We start from the raw sequence: 21,062 nt of genomic DNA on the forward strand, positions 1-21,062 counted from the left end.
GGCGATCATGGAGTCAGGAGGCTGAACAAAACAACGAAGATTTATTTATGTGCAGGTGGTTTTTGAAGAACAGAACAGCTGCCCAGGTCTCCAGTCACAGGACAAGCCTGGCTGAGGCACTTAAACTTGCACATGCTGTTCTAGATGACTCTAGTCAGACCTGATTCAGATACAGGTATGCAGTTAAGAAGCCCTGAGTGTTTAATTAGTTTTCCTATATGAAATCATTTAACTCCTGGCCAAAGGTGTGCCACAGATAACGCCTTTGGTTCGTTACTGGGTATAGTACAGAAGTAATACAATTATGGAGTCTCTGCTTCCTTTTTATTCTTTTAGTATTACAATATGCCTACTTATCATACTTCATAACAACTCAGTCAACAGAAAATCATACCATCCATTATAACAAATATCATCATCATTAAGGAGAGCAATTACGTGAGTCCAAAGGGTATCTTACCCAAAGGTAAGAAGATTACAGGCAAGGAGCCATTTCAAAGAAGAAGCTTGCTATCAGTTTAGCTTGTCATATTCATAAGGTTTCAGAACCTTTTCTTAACAATAGCTGTTTCAAAGACTCAAATTCTTGGGTAACTTATGTTTTCACACCCAAACAAGATTGTCCATATTAGAAACATCATCTTGAAATGTATAACAATAGCTAGGTTCATGGTTGCTACTTTTTGTATTCACAAAGTCTATGTAGAATTAGTGATTACAAGTTTCTCATACATCTGAATATCTTTTGGCCCACCACCAGTACATAATATTGCCAGCTTCATTGAAGTTAGACATTCCTATCATTCTAATCTACACATGGCAATACAACTGTGTAACTCTACTGTTTATGCCTCTCGCCAAGGTTGTTTTATTCATGGCCTATCTATACCTGTTTCTATATGTACAGGTGTCTTGAATAACTTTCTTGTTCCCCTATAATTCTAGCCATATCCATGACAAAGCTATGTCTTCATGTGATTCAAATTCCTTTTAATTCTTGAAGTTACAAACAGGCTTTCACTGCCTGACTACCAGGTTGAATCCTCTCACACACACGATTCCACCCACACCAGCCTGCCCTTTCCCAAGAGTCACACTAAATGGTACCACGTCTGCTCATCTCCAGAGATGAGTCTCACTCTGGGTACTCTGTCCTCTCCCAGAGGTAGAGCTAAATCATTGACTGCTGTCCCTGATGCAGCGACAAATTGAACTGCTGCTGCAACATTCCCTCCCCGCTCAGAAAGGTTATTGGCACTCCCATAGGCTCAGGGATGAAACAGTTGAGTAGCTGTTTTTCATTTTGAGGGCAGGGCGGCCTCCTGTCCATCACACTCCCTCCTCTTCTGCATACTCTGCTGGGCTGTGAACGGTCAGTTTCATTCCCTTGTCCCTCCTGGCTCCAGCCCACTGACCTGTAATGTTCCTCTTTATGGATCTTGCAATCACAGGTTTCATCTTTCTGGGGGTCAGAAGGGGCTGCAGGAATGTCACATGCAGAGTGTGTCATGATAGTGGATTTGAGTTTTCTTACCCAATGAAATGGAGCAGGGCAAGAAAAACTGAAATTAAGATTACAACAGTGTGGCAGTATGGCCTAGGGAGTGGCTTTTTTGGCACTGCAGCATACTCATTTTTTCCCCCCAGTGCTTACTCTATCATAGATAGAACTTGATATTATCTTCCCTAGGTAGCATTAAAAGACATACCTATTAGGTAAATGATGGCTTCCAAAGGCAGTACTTCCTCCAGGACCAACAAAGAGTCTTAACCCTTCCTCTGAAAAGGGCAACAAAACAAAGTTAAAATGCAGAATATTGTTTGTATTGTTTCGGGTAGATGTTGACTCTAGAATTTTATTTACAGTCTCTAGCACTAAAAATAATTTGTACACAGACAACAAATGTTGGGAATGGGCCTGAGGATTCCTCATCAGAGGATGAGGACACCAGGGTGGTAGATCCCATGGGAGGACAAAACCATGGTGGACCCTTAGCTGCTTGGGCCCTGGAACCCCCAATGTCAGGGAATTTGTGGCCAGCTATGGCTACTGGACCAGAAGCCTGGGAGGCTCAGAGCTGAACAAGAGAAGACAAATTACAAGAGGTTGTGCAAGTGTCTAGAATCAAGTCTGTTTCTACCTGCCCGTGTCCATTTTACCCCAGATGAACATGTGTCCTGTAGCCTTAGTCCGTGCATGTGTTGGCATAGTCACGGTTGCAAGTGTTCATAGTCATAATCAGTGAGTCGCCATTGCAGAGCATCGATTTTGGGCGGCTTCCACTTCCCTCTCCCCTCTTTTTGCCCTTAGTTCTGGCTTACACCCAAATTGTTTTGCTTTTAATCTTGCATGTTTTAAATTCTCCCATTTTCGAGTTGATGCTGCCGCCTCCCTACTTCTACTTCTTGCACCTTCCTCCCCCCTTAACTTCTTCCTCCTCCTCCCCATGCCATGTCTTTGGTCGAGATGAGGAGGTGGGAAGAAAGATTGTGGCAACATGAAGCATCTGAGTAAAGCTCAGAAACACGCCAGATACATGAACCTGAAAAGGACAGGGCATGGAAGGGTATTCATTCTCCAATTTGGCTTGACAATACAGAGCAAATTAGGTAAAATTTGGCCATTGTTTCCAAATAGGAAATGCAATTTGGGACTTTCTGGGGGTCTGTGGGGGGCATTTTAGGACCAAATTTTACCAAATTTGCTAGGGACCAACCACCAGCTGTTTTCTAAAGACCCCCATGTTTCATGAAGATTAGACTTCGGGAGGCCATTTTATGGCCCCCCAAAGAAGGTGCCCCCAGCCAAGTCCAATCTCCATTATTCCCTATGGGAAAACTAGGGAGCTATCTAGGGGGTTGGGGTTTGTATGGGACCTACTCCTAACCCCCCCTCCCAGTTTCATGAAGATCAGACCCTGGGGAAGGCATGATCTATGTGTTTCTCCAGTTGCTGTCAGTTTTTTCATGCAATAGGGCACCTGGGGGGGTATAAAATGGCTCCCAAAGGTCAAATCTCCCTGAAACTTTAGGAGTCTTTAGAGGGCAGTTAGCTGTAGGTCCGCTGAAAATTTGGTAGATTTATTTTGCAAAATGCCACCCCCATCCCCCAGGATAGCCCCCATAGTTTTCTCCATAGGGAATAATGGAGATTGGAGGTGGTTGGGGCACCTCCAGGCAGGAAAGAGTTGATTCTGGCTGACAGCAAGAAACCCCACCCTGGCTCCCGAAGTGGGGATTGCCCACCCCCCTTTGCACAGATGCCCCCCTCCTTCCTGGCAGGCCGAGCTGCAAGATCTCAGCAGAGGTGTGGAACCCCCGTTTTTTAGCCCCCCCCCCCCCCGAAACCTGGCAGGGTTTTTTCCCCCTGATGTGTCCAACTGAGTAAACAAGTCTGTCAGAAAAGCTACAGAGAAAGGTTTGAGCATGTGCAAAGAGAAGGTGCATCATGGGATACCATCTTTCGTCTGGGAGGTATGGGGCAGAAATACATCTCAGTCCAAGCACGGGATTGAGTGCAGATCGAGTGCAGTGTGACCGCGGTGTGCAAGTGAACAGGAAAGCAATGGAGAAACATATGTAAGTGCATTCACGTGTTGTATGTCTGTAATTCATCTCATGCAGTTTTGTTCTCAGAAGGAGGAGCCCACCATCAGAACCTGAGATTGCTGAGGGACCCATGAAGGAGTGGCTGAGTGTCAAGGACCCCATGGTCACCCCCAGGTCTCTGAGAGCAGGGAAGACAGAAAGCCCAAACAGAAATACAGCCCAGAGAAAGGAGTGTGCAACTAGCTATCCCAGGTGCCTCTGCTGACCATGAGGCATCTGGAGACCTAGATCCACCATAAGGTTTTGCAGGATTCTGGACAAGTTCCAGATGTGAGTGTATGCAAACTCCAGGCCACTGCTACAGCTGCAGGCACTCCTATAAATACTCTCACTGCTTGCTCTCTCTCTGCCTTGATTCTTGCCTGCCTCAGGCAAACAGGACAACAGATTTTCTACACAATTTTGAGCTTTTCATTAAGCATTTTTTCTGGACTGCTCAACGTGTATTAAGCACCTAGTGATTTCCCCTAGAACTGTTATGGGGATCCAGACCTAAATAGTTAAGAAGGGAGAGGCTTGTAGCTGTCAAGCAAGAACCTGTCACCAATTTTAAGAACACAAGAGTAGCCCTGTTGGATTTTGGTTGCCCTTTTCTGCACTTTCCTCAGTTCTTTAATATCCTTTTTGAGATGTAGTGGCCTCAACTGTATACAGTATGCTAGAAGTGGCCTCGCCAAAGACTTAAATAAGAGACTTGTAACCTGTCATTTTATTCTAATTCCCTTTCCTGCTGATTCCTAGCATGGAATACATCTTATTTCTTGGTCTGTCCCTGTCACTTCATACTTTATCAAAATATACATTAAATTATTATTTTTTTGCCCTAATGATTATCTCTGCACTTATAGTTCAGGTTCACTTGCACATTACGAACCTTCTGCACTTGAGTCCAAACTGAAGTCTTGACTCTGCAATATTTTTTCAACAACATCATCTGCATCAACTCTGGTAGCATCAACCCTCTTCAGCTGTGACTCTACAGAATCCTGTTTCACTGGATGTCTGAAACATTTTAAAGTTTTAGATTACAGCATAATTCTGTACATTTATTTAAAAATACTTAAGCAAAAATGGAAAAATTATGTTATACCTGTTGAATTTTTCTGAGGCTGCATCTTTCAGGGGCACCTCTAAATCATCATCATCATTTTTTTTGGACTCAGTCTCTTCACATGGTTCTAGAATACTGCCTATACCTGTTGATGTACTTCCTGCAGAGGTATTTCTCTTATGGCAGAGATCAGAGATGCTGGATGATCTGGAATGGCAGGTGCTGTAACCTAGAAAACAATTCAGAACCACATTAATTTGGTGTCAATCAATTGTACCTCTGTGAAGAGCAGGATTCCCATTTCTATCCTATCTTGAACATACAACTTTTATTCATATAACTATACCCTAAATAGCTGAGATTCATTTAGAGACTTCATCTCATCTACTAATGACTCACCACATCTTCCATGCTTCTTGATGACTCAGCAGCATTGGCTGACCTTAGGATTTGCTCTTTTAAATGCTGACATTTCATTTCATGAATGGATATTGCCTTATTTCACTTCCTAGTATACATTTCCCTTCTGGTAAGTTGCTACTTGTTCTTTTAAAAAACGTTTTTATACTGCTCCTGTGCCTTTGAATATCAGTTTGAGACACAGAAATTCAGAATATTATTTTTTTTCCCAGCATAGAGATGTGGTAAAAAAAGTCTCATCTAATTAAATTCTATGAACCAAAATTCTGTTAAAGGTACAGATGGGAAGACAACTTTACCTAATATTCTCATAATTCATAAACATTTTTTTAAAAAGATTTTCACATAATATTATTACCAAACACATTCCAGAGATATGCAAAAAATCAAGATATTCGCCCTTTTAATTTTTCGCTATTATTGCTTACGTTTGCAGATCCATGAGAACTAGTGTACATAGTCAATCACATCTATAATATCTCCTACCTGACACTTTTGACTGCTGGCTTGCATAGCTGGATGTCCTAGAATGTCCACATGCTCCAAGTTCATCTGGGATAGAAGCACTTTTTGATGCAAGATCTGCAAAAAAGGAAGTCAAGCAACACAGTTGCAGAGTTATTCCTTCAAATGAATGCGCTCCACTATACCCAATAATGACAGTGTACACATTCGCTTATTGAGAGCAAGTTTGGTGTAGTGGTTAAGAACGTGGGACTCTAATCTGGAGAGCCGGGTTTGATTCCCCACTCTTCCACTTGAAGCCAGCTGGGTGACCTTGGAGCTCTCTCAGCCCCACCCACCTCACAGGGTGTTTTGTTGTGGGGATAATAACAACTTTGTAAACTGCTCTGAGTGGGCATTAAGTTGTCCTGAAGGGCGGTATATAAATCGGTTGTTGTTGTTGTTACTATTATTATTACTATTACTACTATTATTATTTTATCTCTTCAGCAGGTAACTCAATATTCTAACGCATTACACTGTATCTCAACAAAGCATATGAGTGGACTGGTGAAAACTGACAGTTTTTTCCAAATATTTGTGTGTGCAGTTGATGGTTTTATTTTCCTGATGTGTTTTTTTAGAATGATCAAGAGCTGGAATGGAGACAGAATGCTTCACTGAAGAAACACAAATTATTACAACAGGGGAACAAAGATAATTTCTCTTGATAGTTATCTGTATTTTTACATGTGTCTTGGTTAGGTGAATAGATAGCACCAACCACATCTTTTATCAGTGCCATGCAGATGGCTAAAGTCAACTGTGCTCTGTACATGTAAAGCTGATAAGGTGCAAGTTATTTTTACAGGTGATTTCAGGCACATGATTTTGGCCTCTTATGTGACCCTGCAGGCTTTTCACATGCATATTCTTGTACTGCTTTGCCATGGCTGTCCCCCTCCCTCATATGCATGCCCAATGTATCTCACAAAAAAAATTACTTAAAAAGGCATGCTTTAATTATCTTGATCCTTCTGGGATAGGGGCAACCTGCATGCCTTCTCTCTCTGTTTCCAGCCTCTCCCTGCCTGACTCCCAAGTACAGCATGATTAAATAATTCTGACCACGGGGCCATGCACTGAATGCTGTCCCCTATGCAAATGCCAATGTATGGCATGCCCATGATGACCCTGGGACATATAATGATCAAGCAAGTCAGTAAGTTGTGAGCATGCATCAACAGCAGCTACCCAGCCACCTGCCATGGTGAATACTGCCAGTGGGCACACACAAAACTACTCAGCATTCTGTTTATTTTGAATGTATTTAGTTAATTTCTATCTCATCTCTGCAAGACCTTCTTGAAGCAGCTGACTGCAAACCAAACACACTGAACAAATCATCAACATGAACACATGAGCTGCTCAACTGGACAGAAAATGTGAGGAAAAAAAGAGTAAAAACCTCCCAATCAACACAGCAGCCAATGAGAGAGGAGCTCCAACATACGTTAAGAAATGAATGCTGTGAAGCAAGATTCAGTTAAGACTGACAGCTGAGGTTTTCAGTGGGAAGCTGTCAGTCAGAGATTAGAGGTAGCTTTACAGAAGAGAGGCATAGGGACCTGTACAGGGAGCAGATTTTTCATAATGTCCCCTTCAAATTAACATAGAAGGCATTACTAAGCTGGCAGCAGGGTGCTTGTTTGTTTGTAACAAACTTCTTATAGCCTACTATGAAAGGGTTTTCTTGGCATTTAGAAATTAAAAACTGAAACCTGTTATCTCTGTCTTAGTGGTTAATAAACTCTGTTTAATAATAACTGTGCTTATCAAGTAAATTTGTTTGCATTCATTTTTTAAAAGAAAAACCACCTTGTCTCTCTGTCAAGTTTGCCTCATTCCACAATTACCAGCTACAGGCTGTCATATCCAAATCAAATGCTATCCTAGAACATTCTTCCTTCTGGCCTCCTCAGTGCAGTGTGGAGGACTCACCTCAGAAAATGTCACAAGGGTCTTTGCAAAGAAGAGGAGTTCAATTTTCAAATACTTCTTCAAACATCAAACTGCCTCAATTCTGAAGTGGTAGTAGCTTTCTCTGCTTGCACAAATCGACATTAATGTATACCTCTTCATCCTTCCTTTTTCTCCCCAGGGAATGTTAATCATGAAAACTTTTGTTTTTTGCCATACAGCTTAATATCAAGAGAGGCCAGCATCGCTGATTTATCCAGTCTATTTATCAAGACTTTCAATTTTCGGTAAGACCGCTAAGGAAAGGCAGAATCATACAACATGGTTCCCAACCTGATACATTCAGATGTGATGCTTTTATGTTCTCTCCACCTTTCCTGTCTTCATGTAGGGATTCTGGTTCTCCAGCAACCGATATAGACATGGCTGTGGACGGAGGCCTGCAAACAAGACAAATTAATGCTGGCTCTGTTTGTACTGGAGAGGGGCAAGGATTTCACACATGTGTGCGCGTCTAGAAAACAAATTTATAATAGTAGCCATGTAATATCTTTCCCCATGTTTAGGAAATCCATTTTGGATTTGCAGATTATCAACCACTGAATGTCCAATTATTAACTGTCTTGGGAGACAACTGGGCCATATATTAGTCTTTACAGAAGAGTGGTTATTTTAGTTAGACTGCACTTCAAATATAAATTGTAACACAATGATTTTTCCATTTTAACCTTCACAGTTAATCATTTTATGTCCCTGCTTTAAACATAAGGTGGAGACATGAAATGTCTAGAAAGATAAAATATTAAAACTAGTATCAATCAACAGAAAATGTGTCATCTCTCTAACACTGTGCTGATTAGATCAAGATGGATAGCCGTGTTAGCCGTAGAAAAGAGCAAGAGTCCAGTAGCACCTACAAGACTAACAAAATTTGTGGTAGGGTGTGAGCTTTCATGAGCCACAGCTTACATACAAAACTGGGGATTAAATAATAGCATTTTCTATACTAAGTGAACAGAATACCTGCTTTTTCTACTTTAAGATTTTTTAAATTAAAAAACTATATTTCATTTAGGACAACACACTCACCCAAATGAAGCTACGGGCAGTGGCTGTTTCTTTTTTTGAATTTTATTTGTTGTCTTTATAAAAAAACGATTTAAAAAATCTTTTAAAAGAACTTTACATCTATGTCCCCCTGCTTTATTTGCTTTACTGTTTAAAACTTTTCATTGTTTTATGCCAATAAAAAATCTAAACTTTTCATATGACACAAAACATACTCCAATTATCTTTTCCATATAAATGATCTCTGAACAGTCTTAACAGTTATTCAGGAGAAAATCATTAAGCATTGTGAATTTATAAGGCAAGGCACAATTTAAACACACACTCATTCATAAACTAATCACATAGTGGATGAGTTGCTATTCCAGGCCTGTACAACTTGTGACCCTCCAAACCAAATACAGACTTTCAGCTACGTGTTGGGTAGTTCTGAGGCAAGCAAGCAAAAATGGGGCTTTAGGGGGGCTTGATTCGCAAGCGCTACATATTTGTTCTACGTGTTCATATTTGTCTCAATGGGACCAGCACATAAACACACATGCTACTGAATGAATGGAGGTATGTACAGCTGTAGCGTTTGCTGCCTTGTTAGGCATCGGGGATGAGGTGCTCTCATTACACAGAGAAGCTGATATTTAAATAAATCTACAAAACACTGATTACTATGAGAAATTAGAAGCAAATGCCATCTGGCTCTTCTAAAAATGTGTGCTGTACTTGTGAAACAGTTCTTTTGTACTGTTGGTTATTTCTACTAGCTAAATAAGATCACATGGTACTTTTGAAACACATTTTAACAGCAGCACAGAGGGAACTAGAGATCTGGGACCTATACCCAACTGCTATCTGGCCCCCAACCCAAAGACATCTCTACATAGATAGTATAACACATTTTGCAAACAACCTCTTCCCATAAAAGCCCTAAAAATGCACACTTCTGTGTGCAAGGCATTGCCACCAGCAACTGGCATAGAGTTCCTTCAGTAACCAAAAGAAAATCTCTGCCTCCAGTTGATTCTACACATTAAGGGGGTGGAGAGAAGAGTGGACTGTATGTGAAATACTGGGATACTTTGCCTGTATCTTAGCTTGCAGGTGAGTGAGTCATTAGGCAAAGGCTCATGCTTCTGACTCTCTAGTCCTTTGCTCAGCCCCTGTTATTGAACCAGGCAGTAGAGGAAAGAATGCCACACCCAACAGAAACTTCATAGTAATATTTGGAAAAGAACAGTGAAGACTGGGTTGGTAACAAATAGCCTTTGTGCTTATAAAGTTAACTAGTTAACATCAGATTTTGAGCTCAGAGTTATCAAAAGGTGTACATACTCACTTCCACATTTAAAAACAGCTAAGATGGAATTAAGATGTCCAATTAAGATAAAAAAGGTATTTGTTCTCTTTTAACATGTTGTTTACCAAAACAGAATTTATGGAGGAAAGGCAAGGCTGAGGAAAGGCTGATAACTATGAATAATGATGCTGCCCAATGATGTGCTAATATATTGGACTCAAAATAAAGGTAGGCCTTTTTCAACAAGTAATTCTATAAGAGAGTAGCTTTCAGATTGAACAAAACTAAGATTTCAGTTCTGAACTTAATTATTTGTATTGTAAATTAGAAATATTGTTTTTAAAGAAGGGGGAAGAGTGGTTGACTGAATAACAGCTAAGATTAAGATGTAGTATATAAACACTGATCGTCGTGAGAGCTCGCTGTCTACCACTACAAAATCACAAGTCACAAAATGGCTTACACAATGCTAAGAGAAGCAAGAACAAGAAGATGAGTGCAACAATTATGTTATTTCTACCAAACTATAGTTTTTATAGGAATGTAAATATACTTTATCAGCACCAGGCAAAAAGTCCTCCAATGGCTGCTCTTGCTAAGCATATGTCCACCCTCCTCCACCACTTGCTCCGTCAAGTAACATGCATGTGTGTAATATACTCTCTTTCTCCTTTCCTTGTGGGGTCAGCAGGGCAGGGCTAAGAGTGCCAGAGGGTTGCTACTTCACTCCCTCCAGCACCTGTCCTACCAGGAATTAGGAGGTTGCCCCAAAATCCTCTCTCGTATCTCAGGGCCTCTGGGAAATCAATCTACCATTTCTGGGTGGGAGAGTTGTCTGGGGGAGACAGAGGTTGGCACTTGCTCACTGTCTTACTGCCTTCCTCCAACATCTCTTCCATCAGGAAACGGAAGAATGTCCTATAAGACCCTGTGACAATTGTACTAGTGTGAGAAACTAGTATTACCAAATGTATGCCATTTTGACGTTATCAACATTTGATTTAAATATGCTTTTAGAAAGTCAACATGCAATGTTTGCGTTCTTAGCTGATCTTTGTTTTATGGAATGCTTGGTTGAAGGTACAAACGCATGAGTGAGTGTGGCTGAGTTTGATTGTGTCCACTTGAAAGCTGTGCAAACACAAGCTACAAGAAGCAGAAGAGTGTTCCACTGTGTGCAGGGAACACAAGCTGCTAAAGCAAGAAGTTGCTTTCCCATTTTGTAAGGAACTCAAAGGGACATTGTGTGCATGACTGCCTCCCCCTCCTCAGCCCTTCTACAGTGGTATCTTGACTATTGTGCTAAGTAATCTCTGGCCAAATACTGAAGAACAGCCTGGATCAGGCCCCACCAAATCTCTGGAATTGGCCCACCACAACCTTCTGATGAGGGAAAGGGTATGTTTTCACCAGGCTGTCTGAAACAGGCCATTTTTCCAGGAAAGCTGTGACACCATCTGTGTGGATCTGGCAGATTCCCACCCCATTTCTAGAAAAGAGGAGGGTGGAAATCATGTAGAAACTGAGACATAAAAGGAACGTAAAACCAAGCAAAGGGCAAGGGAGAGGCAGAATCTCCTTTACTACCACTGGGGATTCTCCAATTTGAATTATATCAGCTGTATCTAAAGCTGGCCTAGGTTTATATGGAGGCATGCCTGAGTATGAGTTTGTATTAGGGGTACCAGGTCTCCAGGCAACCAGTAGGCGCCCCCCCCCCAGTACTTACTGGGCTTTTTCCGCTTCATGTATGTGCATGTGATGATGTCACTTCCATAAGTGATGTCATCACACTGGCCATGGGAGTACTGCACTTTGTGCAGGGCCAATTCATTAAGAATTGGTTTGTTTGGGACTAAAATCAGCCCTGCACAAAGCGTAAGAGCACTCCCGCAGCTAGCACAATGGCATCCGCCCTGAGCCTGCTTGCGCGGAGGGCAGAATATAAATATGATAAAATAAAAAAATAAAAAAAAATAAATAAATCACTTCCGGAGGTAATTGCCAGGCGGTTTGCCACCTCCTCCCAATTGCAAGCAATCACCTGGGGACCCTATTTTGTATGGATGGGTATGTGTGGAATAAATTAAGTGCTTTTAGATTTCTTTGGTGTGAGCTTAATAAACATTACTTTTGTATTTAATAACTTATGGACTGGCTTTCTCTCTGTCTCCCACCCTCACCTATGGGTCAAAGTGGATTTGGGTGGAGGTTTGATCACCCCTTTAGCTCATTTGCACTCGACCAAGGCTCATTTTGCTCCCTAGGATAACTCGCCATTTCTTGATGGGAGGAGTGCCTGGCGGAAAACAATGGAGCATGGTTGTCTCATATAAGAAGTTCACTCTGCTTCTTCCAGGTGACTCTCCCACTGGGAAATAGGGAATTGGAATGTTGAAGGGGCTTTGCTCCTGCTCCTTGGTGAGAGTGGATGGGCCAAGCACCTCTGGTTAATGGCAGGCTCTCTGCTCGACTTTGGACCCCAACCCTCCATGTCAGACCTGTTCTTGATCAGTTTAGGGACTCCCCACACATTGTATTTTTAGACACAGGTTGAAAATATTTTCAAGTGTGCATCTTAAAATATGACAAATACATGTCTACATATATAGATAAACTGATTACGGAGCCAGAACTTGCTACAAGACCCTGGGAAGTGTGTCTTCAGTGGCACTAACTTAAAAGAAACACATTAGAAAAACAGCATTATTTATGATGAAGAATGTATGCACGGCTGCAATATAACACTGTTTTGTTTTGTGCTGCCTACATTTAACTTTTGCAGCATGGCTGATGATAATAAAAGCCTTCCAGCTGCACTGCTACAATTAAAGTGCTTGCCAAGCCACATGACTCATTGCAAAATACCTCATTAGTCTAGAAATTCAGCCTAACCACATTTTTCCTTTTGGTACAGCATACAGAGTAACAAACATGTACAGCTATTACACTCCCATAGCTAAAGGCCAAACACTGAAAGACAACAGCATCTTTCCCAACCTGCTGTTTTTATGTCCCTGTGCATTTATTTTGCTAATGCTTTGCTGCTAAGAAAGCCTAACTGGAAACTGTTTTAAGACGTATTGATATGCTAGATGTCAGTTCAACAAGCAAGCTACATTTTCACCCATCACATATCCACAACTGAGATCAGACTCTGTCCCAGCATGCTTGATTTTTCTTCATTAAAGACATTTTATCCAAACAAATATGTAAGACAACTCTCATAACCTTACATATACATATGCAAATTCCTAGTTTTGTTCAAATTACAGACACACAAAACCAATCTAGACTGCACACTGAACTCTTCTGAGCTAAAAACATTTCAAGATTCAGACAGGAGAGGACTTGTTACTTCTGCTGAAGCTGGGAAAGGAGAACACATACAAATGACACAGCAACCAAGAAGTGTGCACATAATATCTTGAATATATGTTAACAGCTCTAATAACTGCCAGTGCCAAAAAGTGGGTTAGTGATCATAAGGCGGGGGGGGGGCACAATAAAAAAGGAGCAGCTAGTCTACTGGGACCTGCTGAAATAACAGAATCGAGAAAAGAAAAATGTACTTATTGGAAGTTATTCTTTATAGTGTCTTAAAAGAGCATGTAAAAGATTCTTATTTAAATTACCAAACTCGCAGAAAAAAAAAGTTGGAGAACTGCCTTTGTAGGAAGAAATAAATTACAAATAACACCTCTGTTCAATTGCATTTCCTCCTGTCCGATTTTTTCATTAAGAGTCAAACCATATAGAGCAGCTGTTCCCTTTTTATTAAGGTCACCTCCAACAGATCACCACAATTAACTTTAATCTAAAATCATGCCTCCGTGATAAGAGAACATGTGCAATTATTGGTATTAAATTAGTTTCACGAACGAACAAGATTACTGTTACCATCTACTGCTGCTATTGTGAAAGGTCACCATGCTTACCCTGTATACGCTTCAGCATTGTTTAGAAATGTCACAGGCCGTACACCTACCATTTCATTGTTTTTTGATGCCACTATTTTACTGTTTGTTTTCCTTTATGTTCATATGTATGGGTGCGGCAGCTATATATATACACACTAGTACTACTAAAAGGAGGGATGCCGTGGAGTACCAACCAGGATGATAAGAACACAAAACTCCTGCAGTAAGAATTAAGGTATTTAAAGTGCACCGCGCAAATAAGCAATTTCAATGTATGATGTAAACACTACTTAAAACTCAGTCCAGTACAAAATAGACAACGCAATAAATCTTACATAAAGTGTAAATGCAAGATGCATATACAATTCTTACAAAGTGCAACAATGCAATGAAAAGTTCCTTCCACAATATTGAAATTCCAAAATTTCAAGAGAGTACGGAGTGTCCTTCCACTACTCTACTGGGGTGTGGCACAGTCCTCAGAGCCTCTGCAGGATGGTTTTTAATCCTCTGTTCTTCTCGATAAGAACTGATGAGGCAACGCTGTAGAGGAGGGCCACCAACGTAGGTGCAGACAGGGTCCAAAAGCTGCTGAGAACCACTCAACAGGCGCTAGCAATTCTCCTGTTTCGCAGGGCTTTATCAAGAGGGTTCAAATCCAGCCAATTTGCCCTAAAATATACAATCCTCATAAGTATTATGATTATCATACTGCCAGTTAATGCCAGTTAATAAATACTCACATGTCTGGCCTTCCAGTGTATTCCTTTCTCCACAATCAACATCCACAATGGGTTCCCCGATACAACATCGGTAGTGAGGGAGGACACTCCCTTATCTTTTATAATAAGCCCTGCAGATTACCTCGTTTAACCACATGCATTTTAAAGGTACATTGCTGGGGATGAACATCCTTCAAAGATAACAAGAGAGATCTAATGCTTGATTTAAGCCTCTGGGGGTAACAGTATTTAAATGGTAAATCCAGTATGATTCTCTCCTCAGCAGCTCCCGAGAGGCATCACAAGTTTCACTTTATGTAAGATTTATTGCATTGTCTATTTTGTACTGGATTGAGATGTAAGTAGTGTTTACATCATACATTGAAATTGCTTATTTGCACGGTGCACTTTAAATACCTTAATTCTTACCGCAGGAGTTTTGTGTTCTTATCATCATATATATACACTAGATCCAGAGCAGTTAGCCGTGTTAGTCTGTAGTAGCAAAATCAAAAAGAGTCCAGTAGCACCTTTAAGACTAACCAATTTTATTGTAGCATAAGCTTTCGAGAATCACAGTTCTCTTCGTCAGATGCATGGAGGGCAAAAAGAAACTGCTCAGATATAGAGGAGGAGAGGGGAGGGCGGAGTAGATGCAAACAGTTCCTTCTGATATGGAGATGCAAACAGCTCCTTCTGATATGGAGATCAGTTTGCTTCTGTAGAGGAAATCAGTTACTTTTGATAATGAGATAACCATTCATAGTCCCTATTCAGTCCCAGCTTGACAGAGTCAAATTTACATATTCATGGAGGACTTGGAGCAACGCTTCCTCAGCTCCCATCCACTGGAACCACTACTAAAGATTCTTGGATGACATTTTCATCATTTGGACCCATGGGAAGGAAGCCCTTGAGAGATTTCATCAGGACTTCAACAACTTTCACCCTACTACCAACCTGAGCCTGGACCACTACACAACAGGTACACTTCCTGGACACCACTGTACAACTACATAATGGATGAATAAATACCACCTTATACTGGAAACCCACAGACCGATACTCATATCTACATGCCTCCAGCTACCACCCTAAACATACCACTCGGTCTATTGTCTACAGCCAAGCCTTACATTACAACCGTATCTGCTCCAATGCTCTTGATCAGGACTCCCACTTAAAGAGATTTACAACAAGCATTTTGGGGGCTACAGTACCCACCAAATGAAGTGAGGAAACAAATCAACAGGGCCAGACTAGTACCCAGAAACAGCCTGCTCCAGGACAAACCTAAAGGAACTAACAGCAGAACACCACTGGTTGTCACCTATAGTTCCCAGCTCAAACCCATCCAACGTATCATCAGTGAGCTACACCCATCCTGGAAAATGATACCTCTCTCTCAGAAGCCCTGGGTGGAAGACCTCTCCTTGCCTACAGACAGCCCCCCAACCTTAAACGACTTCTCACTTACAATCATGAATCGGCTAGCAGAGTCACCAGCACAGGTACCAGGCCCTGCAACAGACCCAGATGCCAGCTCTGCCCTTATATCTACCCAGGAAATACAATTACAGGACCCAATGGCATCAACTACACTGTCTCTGGCTCTTACAGCTGCTCATCCTCCAATGTGATATATGCCCTCATGTGCCAACAATGTCCATCTGCTCTGTACATTGGACAAACCAGCCAACCTCTACGCAAAAGAATACATGGACACAAATCTGACATTAGAAATGGCAACGTCCAGAAACCAGTGGGAGAACACTTCAATCTACCAGGACATTCCATCAAAGACTTAAAGGTCGCTGTAGTTCAACAGAAACCTTTCAAAAACAAAATCCAACGGGAAGCTGCTGAATTGGAATTCATATGTAAATTTGACTCTGTCAAGCTGGGACTGAATAGGGACTATGAATGGTTATCTCATTATCAAAAGTAACTGATTTCCTCTACAGAAGCAAACTGATCTCCATATCAGAAGGAGCTGTTTGCATCTCCATATCAGAAGGAACTGTTTGCATCTACTCCGCCCTCCCCTCTCCTCCTCTGTATCTGACCAGTTTCTTTTTGCCCTCCATGCATCTGACGAAGAATACTGTGATTCTCGAAAGCTTATGCTACAATAAAATTGGTTAGTCTTAAAGGTGCTACTGGACTCTTTTTGATTTTGATATATAAACTAGGCAACTGACACACATCATACATCTGATGCATGACAAAAGTTTATGCCACAATAAATCTACTTTCTGGGCAGGAAACAGCTTCTTTGAATTACACAGACCACCAAAGTGGTGTCCAAATGTGTCCATATGTCCAAATGAGTTCAGAATTTGCTATACTGGGAACAAATCCAGCAATTCAAGGATAACCCTGTCCTTTAGTTCAAAGGAATCCCCATGCGGCAGCTAAAAATATATATTTGTGCACTAGGACCATTAAATTTACAGCACTGTGTGTATGTCCTACTGGCCCTGAAGTTTCATGGACTGGGGTGATACGCTAGCATCCATCAAGGATGACACTTCCCCAAATCTCCATTCCTGCCTGCACTCAAATTATACTTTAATAGTAAATGTTTCACAAAGAGTACAGCTGTCTGCAAAGAGTTGACCTATATGAAAGGAACCAAAATGGCACCTAACTGTCTGTTCATATTCAACAATCATAGAAATTTGATAAAAATACAATTTCTTTTCACAACATGTATCAAAGAATTCCAGCAACAATTTATTAACGTGGGAACTGAAATCTCACTTGCATATGTAAACTTACGTTTTAAAACATGGGTCTCCAGACATCAGCTGCATACTGATCAACATCTGAGAATTAAGGGAAAAAATCAGAATTAAAATCCCAGAAAGTATGAAATGGGGAAATGCACAAGTCAGATTATTTGCATGCTAATGGCTGATTTCACAGGACTGATGAGATGATGGACAAGGTAACTGCCAGGAAAGCACATCAGGGGTCTGCAGTTCGGTTGGGAATTTGGATTAAATACTGAATTTTGGCCGATTTGGTAAAATCTGGGTATTTTGAATAAAAAACACAAGTATCCCAAATTTTTACTGAATTTTTAGTAAAAAATCAGCCATTGTTTTCTATCAGAAAATCACTCTAGGAGCTATCCAGTAGGTTGGGGGGAGTCATTTTTCAACCAAACTCCACCAAATTTGCAGACCTATGCCTTCCTGTCCTTTAAAGACCCCCCCCCCCAAGTTTCAGGAAGATTGGACCCTGGAGACCAAGTCTATGGGCCTCTGAAGCCACTCCATTACTTCTTATAGGAAGTCAAAGCTGACTCCCATTGCAGAAACACACTGGGGCAAGGCTGCCACAGCCAAGGCACACTCTCAAATGCAAACTGAGCTAATCCCAGAGAAAGCCCAACAGAACCAAACTGAAGCTCAGGAATCGAATCCCTCCAGAACCAAAGTGAAGCAAGACAACCAACATCACATCAGAGAATCATGTCCATTCCACTCAAACTAAGTAGAAGCAAGGGGCTCTGTTGCAACTTAGCCCAATAAAAGCAAACTGAAGCAAGGGAATGGAATCCCACCTCCCAGGATAAAAATGAAGCAAGGTGGCCAATATCACAGTAGAGAATCACACCCATTCCACCCAAACCAAGCAACACTGTTGCAATTTACCTCAACTGAACAAGTGTCATTCATAGCAGCCAGTCACAGGTTTCAGCCAGTGGGGAAACACCACAGAACAGAACAAAGCAGTACTCAGCCACAAGCACAAGCAATTCTCTTGCTTCAGTTTGCTTCTGTTGGGCTAAGATGCAACAGTTTTGCTGTTTCTATGACTTTTAAAAAATCTATCTATCAAAACAATCACCAGTTTAACAAAGATCAAATTATACAAGCTTTTTCAGATAGAATGGGACTTGGAATAAGCAAATATTATTGCTCCAAAATGCAATGTAGTGTGGATTTCTCTGGCACAATTCAGAAGGCAGAAGATTAACACGTGCTCCCTGTTTCCTTTATCACAATCCATGACTGATGGCAAAGCTGGCAAAATTCTCCTTAACAATAAACTAAAGAGCTACCCTAGAAATTAATTAATTTTCTCATCAGTTTACTTTCATCCTATTTGCATGAATACATTTACATAAAGCTCTTTCAATAACTTTCCGCTGTCACGATTTTCTCTGCATTATGCCTGAACATCTAGTTCTGAATTCCTACTGGAATACTCATATTTTGGCAATCTAATATTTGAGCTCTCTTGTCAATGTTTAGAAAAGATGTACAGCCTTGTTAAATGGGTGCCATGCTTTGTTCTTCTGCTCAAAATTTAAAAGAAATGCTCTTCTGGTTTTAAACACTGAAACATTTAAAAAAAGAAACAACACCCAAAAAAATTACTTTGAGAATCGAATTATCCTGCCTTGTGTTTTTGGTATCATAACCTTCCAGTAAACAGCGACGAGTGGTATTTCCTGATCCAGCAAACTCTGCCAGGTTGAGGTCTGCAAAACCCAGCTATTGACAAAGAGACAGAACAATCAGAAGATGCAAGAGATGCAACAGTTTAGACTCTTAGTATTTAATTACATGCTTTGCAGATCTGGTTGCAATCTTAAGGATGCTTTCCAGGGAGTAAGCTCCACTGAAAAAACATGGGAACTACTTTTGAGTAGACCTCCTTAAGATCACTCCCTCAGAGTAGTTTCTCATAAGAAGAGTAGAAAATAAATATTCTGCTAAATGGGCAAAGCTGGGCACAGTGTCAAGGTGCTAGCTGAAGGGACTAGACAAAAGATACTCAACATGAAGCAATTCTATACAATTAGTATGTCTACAGGCAATTGTGATTAGTCATTATCCCTTTTTATAACAACAAATCAAACTTGACTTCCAAAGTAAGGAAAGAAAAATATTTAGCTGGTGGGATTACTTCTTACCTTTGCATAAGCCTTCCCGCCTTTTAGTTCCTGAAAGAACAAACAGTCTTGGCTTTATCATTCCTCCTTTCCTAATAACATGGTGTGCCACATGTACATTACTAGCTATACATATGGAATACTACTGACTTTTGAGAAAATCTTATAAAATCTTATTAAAAAATCTTATAGAAAGTGCTCTTACCCCAAGTCATCAAACAATACATTTTTTGTCCCTTTTTTATTATCAGTATTATCAAATGGAGTTAAAACACATAATTATTAATTCTCTCTAGTCTGGTTAAGGCTACAACAGAAGGAACAGAACCCTCCACCCTCAGGAGGTAAGGACTTGGGACCCTGTAACAAAGTCATTAATTCTCTCCCTTTAAGAGAGTCTGAACCACTTAATTTTGCAAGATTTTTCTTCCAACCAAGCAGCTTCAGAGGCCTCATAAGGATCTGTTATAGATAAGACTCGATGAGAGAGCAAATTCTTTCAGTACAAAATTTTACATGAGTTCTGTGTCTAAACCCTTTTCAGCAAGCACACAGAGACTTCATAGAGTTATTTGACTTTATTGAAATAAAGATTAATTATTTTATTCTGGCAAGCAATCTAAACATATAAAGATACAAATTTAGCCCTATGGATGATATTATGCATGCAAGAAAAATGAGACTTTTAAGCATTTCCCAAGCATAAATGAATACATGTGACATAAGGGAATCAGATTTCAACTAATCAGAATACCACGAAATGCTTTGAAAGCTGTCATATACACAGACATACAGAAATCTCACTAAAATCCTCTTCTGGAGAATTCTGTCAACAAAAGCCCAATTAGCTATTTATAGTCTTTTCTGCATGGATGATTTTTGCTGGTTCTGGCCCCATACCGCTTTGGGGTTTTCCCCCTGAATTCCACATGCTTAACTCCCTCTTCAGATTTCAGTGTGGCAATTTCATGGCTTCTCTTGAAATTTTCTGCCTGTGCTTATTTCCCAATGTTTTTCTCAATGCGGTTTTGAGTTGGCTTTTTCAATTGTGCGAAATTTTCCTTTCATTCACCCCCCCCCCCGCTGCCTTCTATTTTGCCCCTGCCCCCCCGCAGGTCACTTCAAGGTGATTGGTTTCTCCATCCTCCTCTCAGCTCCTTCCTTCCCCCCTAGCATTCCCCTCCTTTCCGAAGACACACCCTTTTTTGTGAAGAAAACTTAATGATGTTATAACATAGTAATGTTGTTTTTATTGCATTGTGTCAGTTTGCCCTCTGGTGCCGACCTTTGTCTCCCAGTTCTGAGTCCTAGTGCGGGGGGTGGGGGGTTACAAATACTAGATAAAAATGTCTACTCGGTGCATGGCTGTCTTTTATTTGGGATTTTTTTAAAAAACCAAGCAAAATAACGTTATAACATTATGACGCTATAAATGTGATTATGTTCGGTTATAAAAGATGCCCAATACATGATAGCCATGCTCCAACTAGACGTTTTTGTTTAGGATTTATGACTCCCCTCTCTCTAGTGGTCCAAACTGGAGACCATCACCCAGGCTGACCCAGAGCTGGGAGGCAGAGGCTGGTACTGGGTGGCAAATTGAAACAATGCAATAACGACATTGTGATGTTATGTCAACACATTTTCT

The 21,062-nt window shown here is 40.8% G+C and overlaps 1 protein-coding gene across 2 annotated transcripts in view; it reads right to left on the bottom strand.

Moving 5' to 3' along the window:
• Positions 1-21,062, bottom strand: part of EEIG2 (EEIG family member 2) — a 50,397-nt gene that overhangs the window by 3,089 nt on the left and 26,246 nt on the right. For both annotated transcript variants that reach the window (XM_054981902.1, XM_054981903.1), the window contains exons 3-10: positions 19,436-19,465; positions 18,897-19,013; positions 17,287-17,333; positions 7,838-7,944; positions 5,567-5,662; positions 4,700-4,889; positions 4,484-4,611; positions 1,710-1,779 (exon numbers count right to left, since the gene is read on the bottom strand). In XM_054981902.1, coding sequence (XP_054837877.1) covers positions 1,710-1,779; positions 4,484-4,611; positions 4,700-4,889; positions 5,567-5,662; positions 7,838-7,944; positions 17,287-17,333; positions 18,897-19,013; positions 19,436-19,465 — 785 coding nt within the window. The remainder of the gene's footprint in view (positions 1-1,709; positions 1,780-4,483; positions 4,612-4,699; positions 4,890-5,566; positions 5,663-7,837; positions 7,945-17,286; positions 17,334-18,896; positions 19,014-19,435; positions 19,466-21,062) is intronic.

This window comes from Eublepharis macularius, chromosome 5 (assembly GCF_028583425.1).
Source record: "Eublepharis macularius isolate TG4126 chromosome 5, MPM_Emac_v1.0, whole genome shotgun sequence".
Lineage (NCBI taxonomy): Eukaryota > Metazoa > Chordata > Lepidosauria > Squamata > Eublepharidae > Eublepharis > Eublepharis macularius.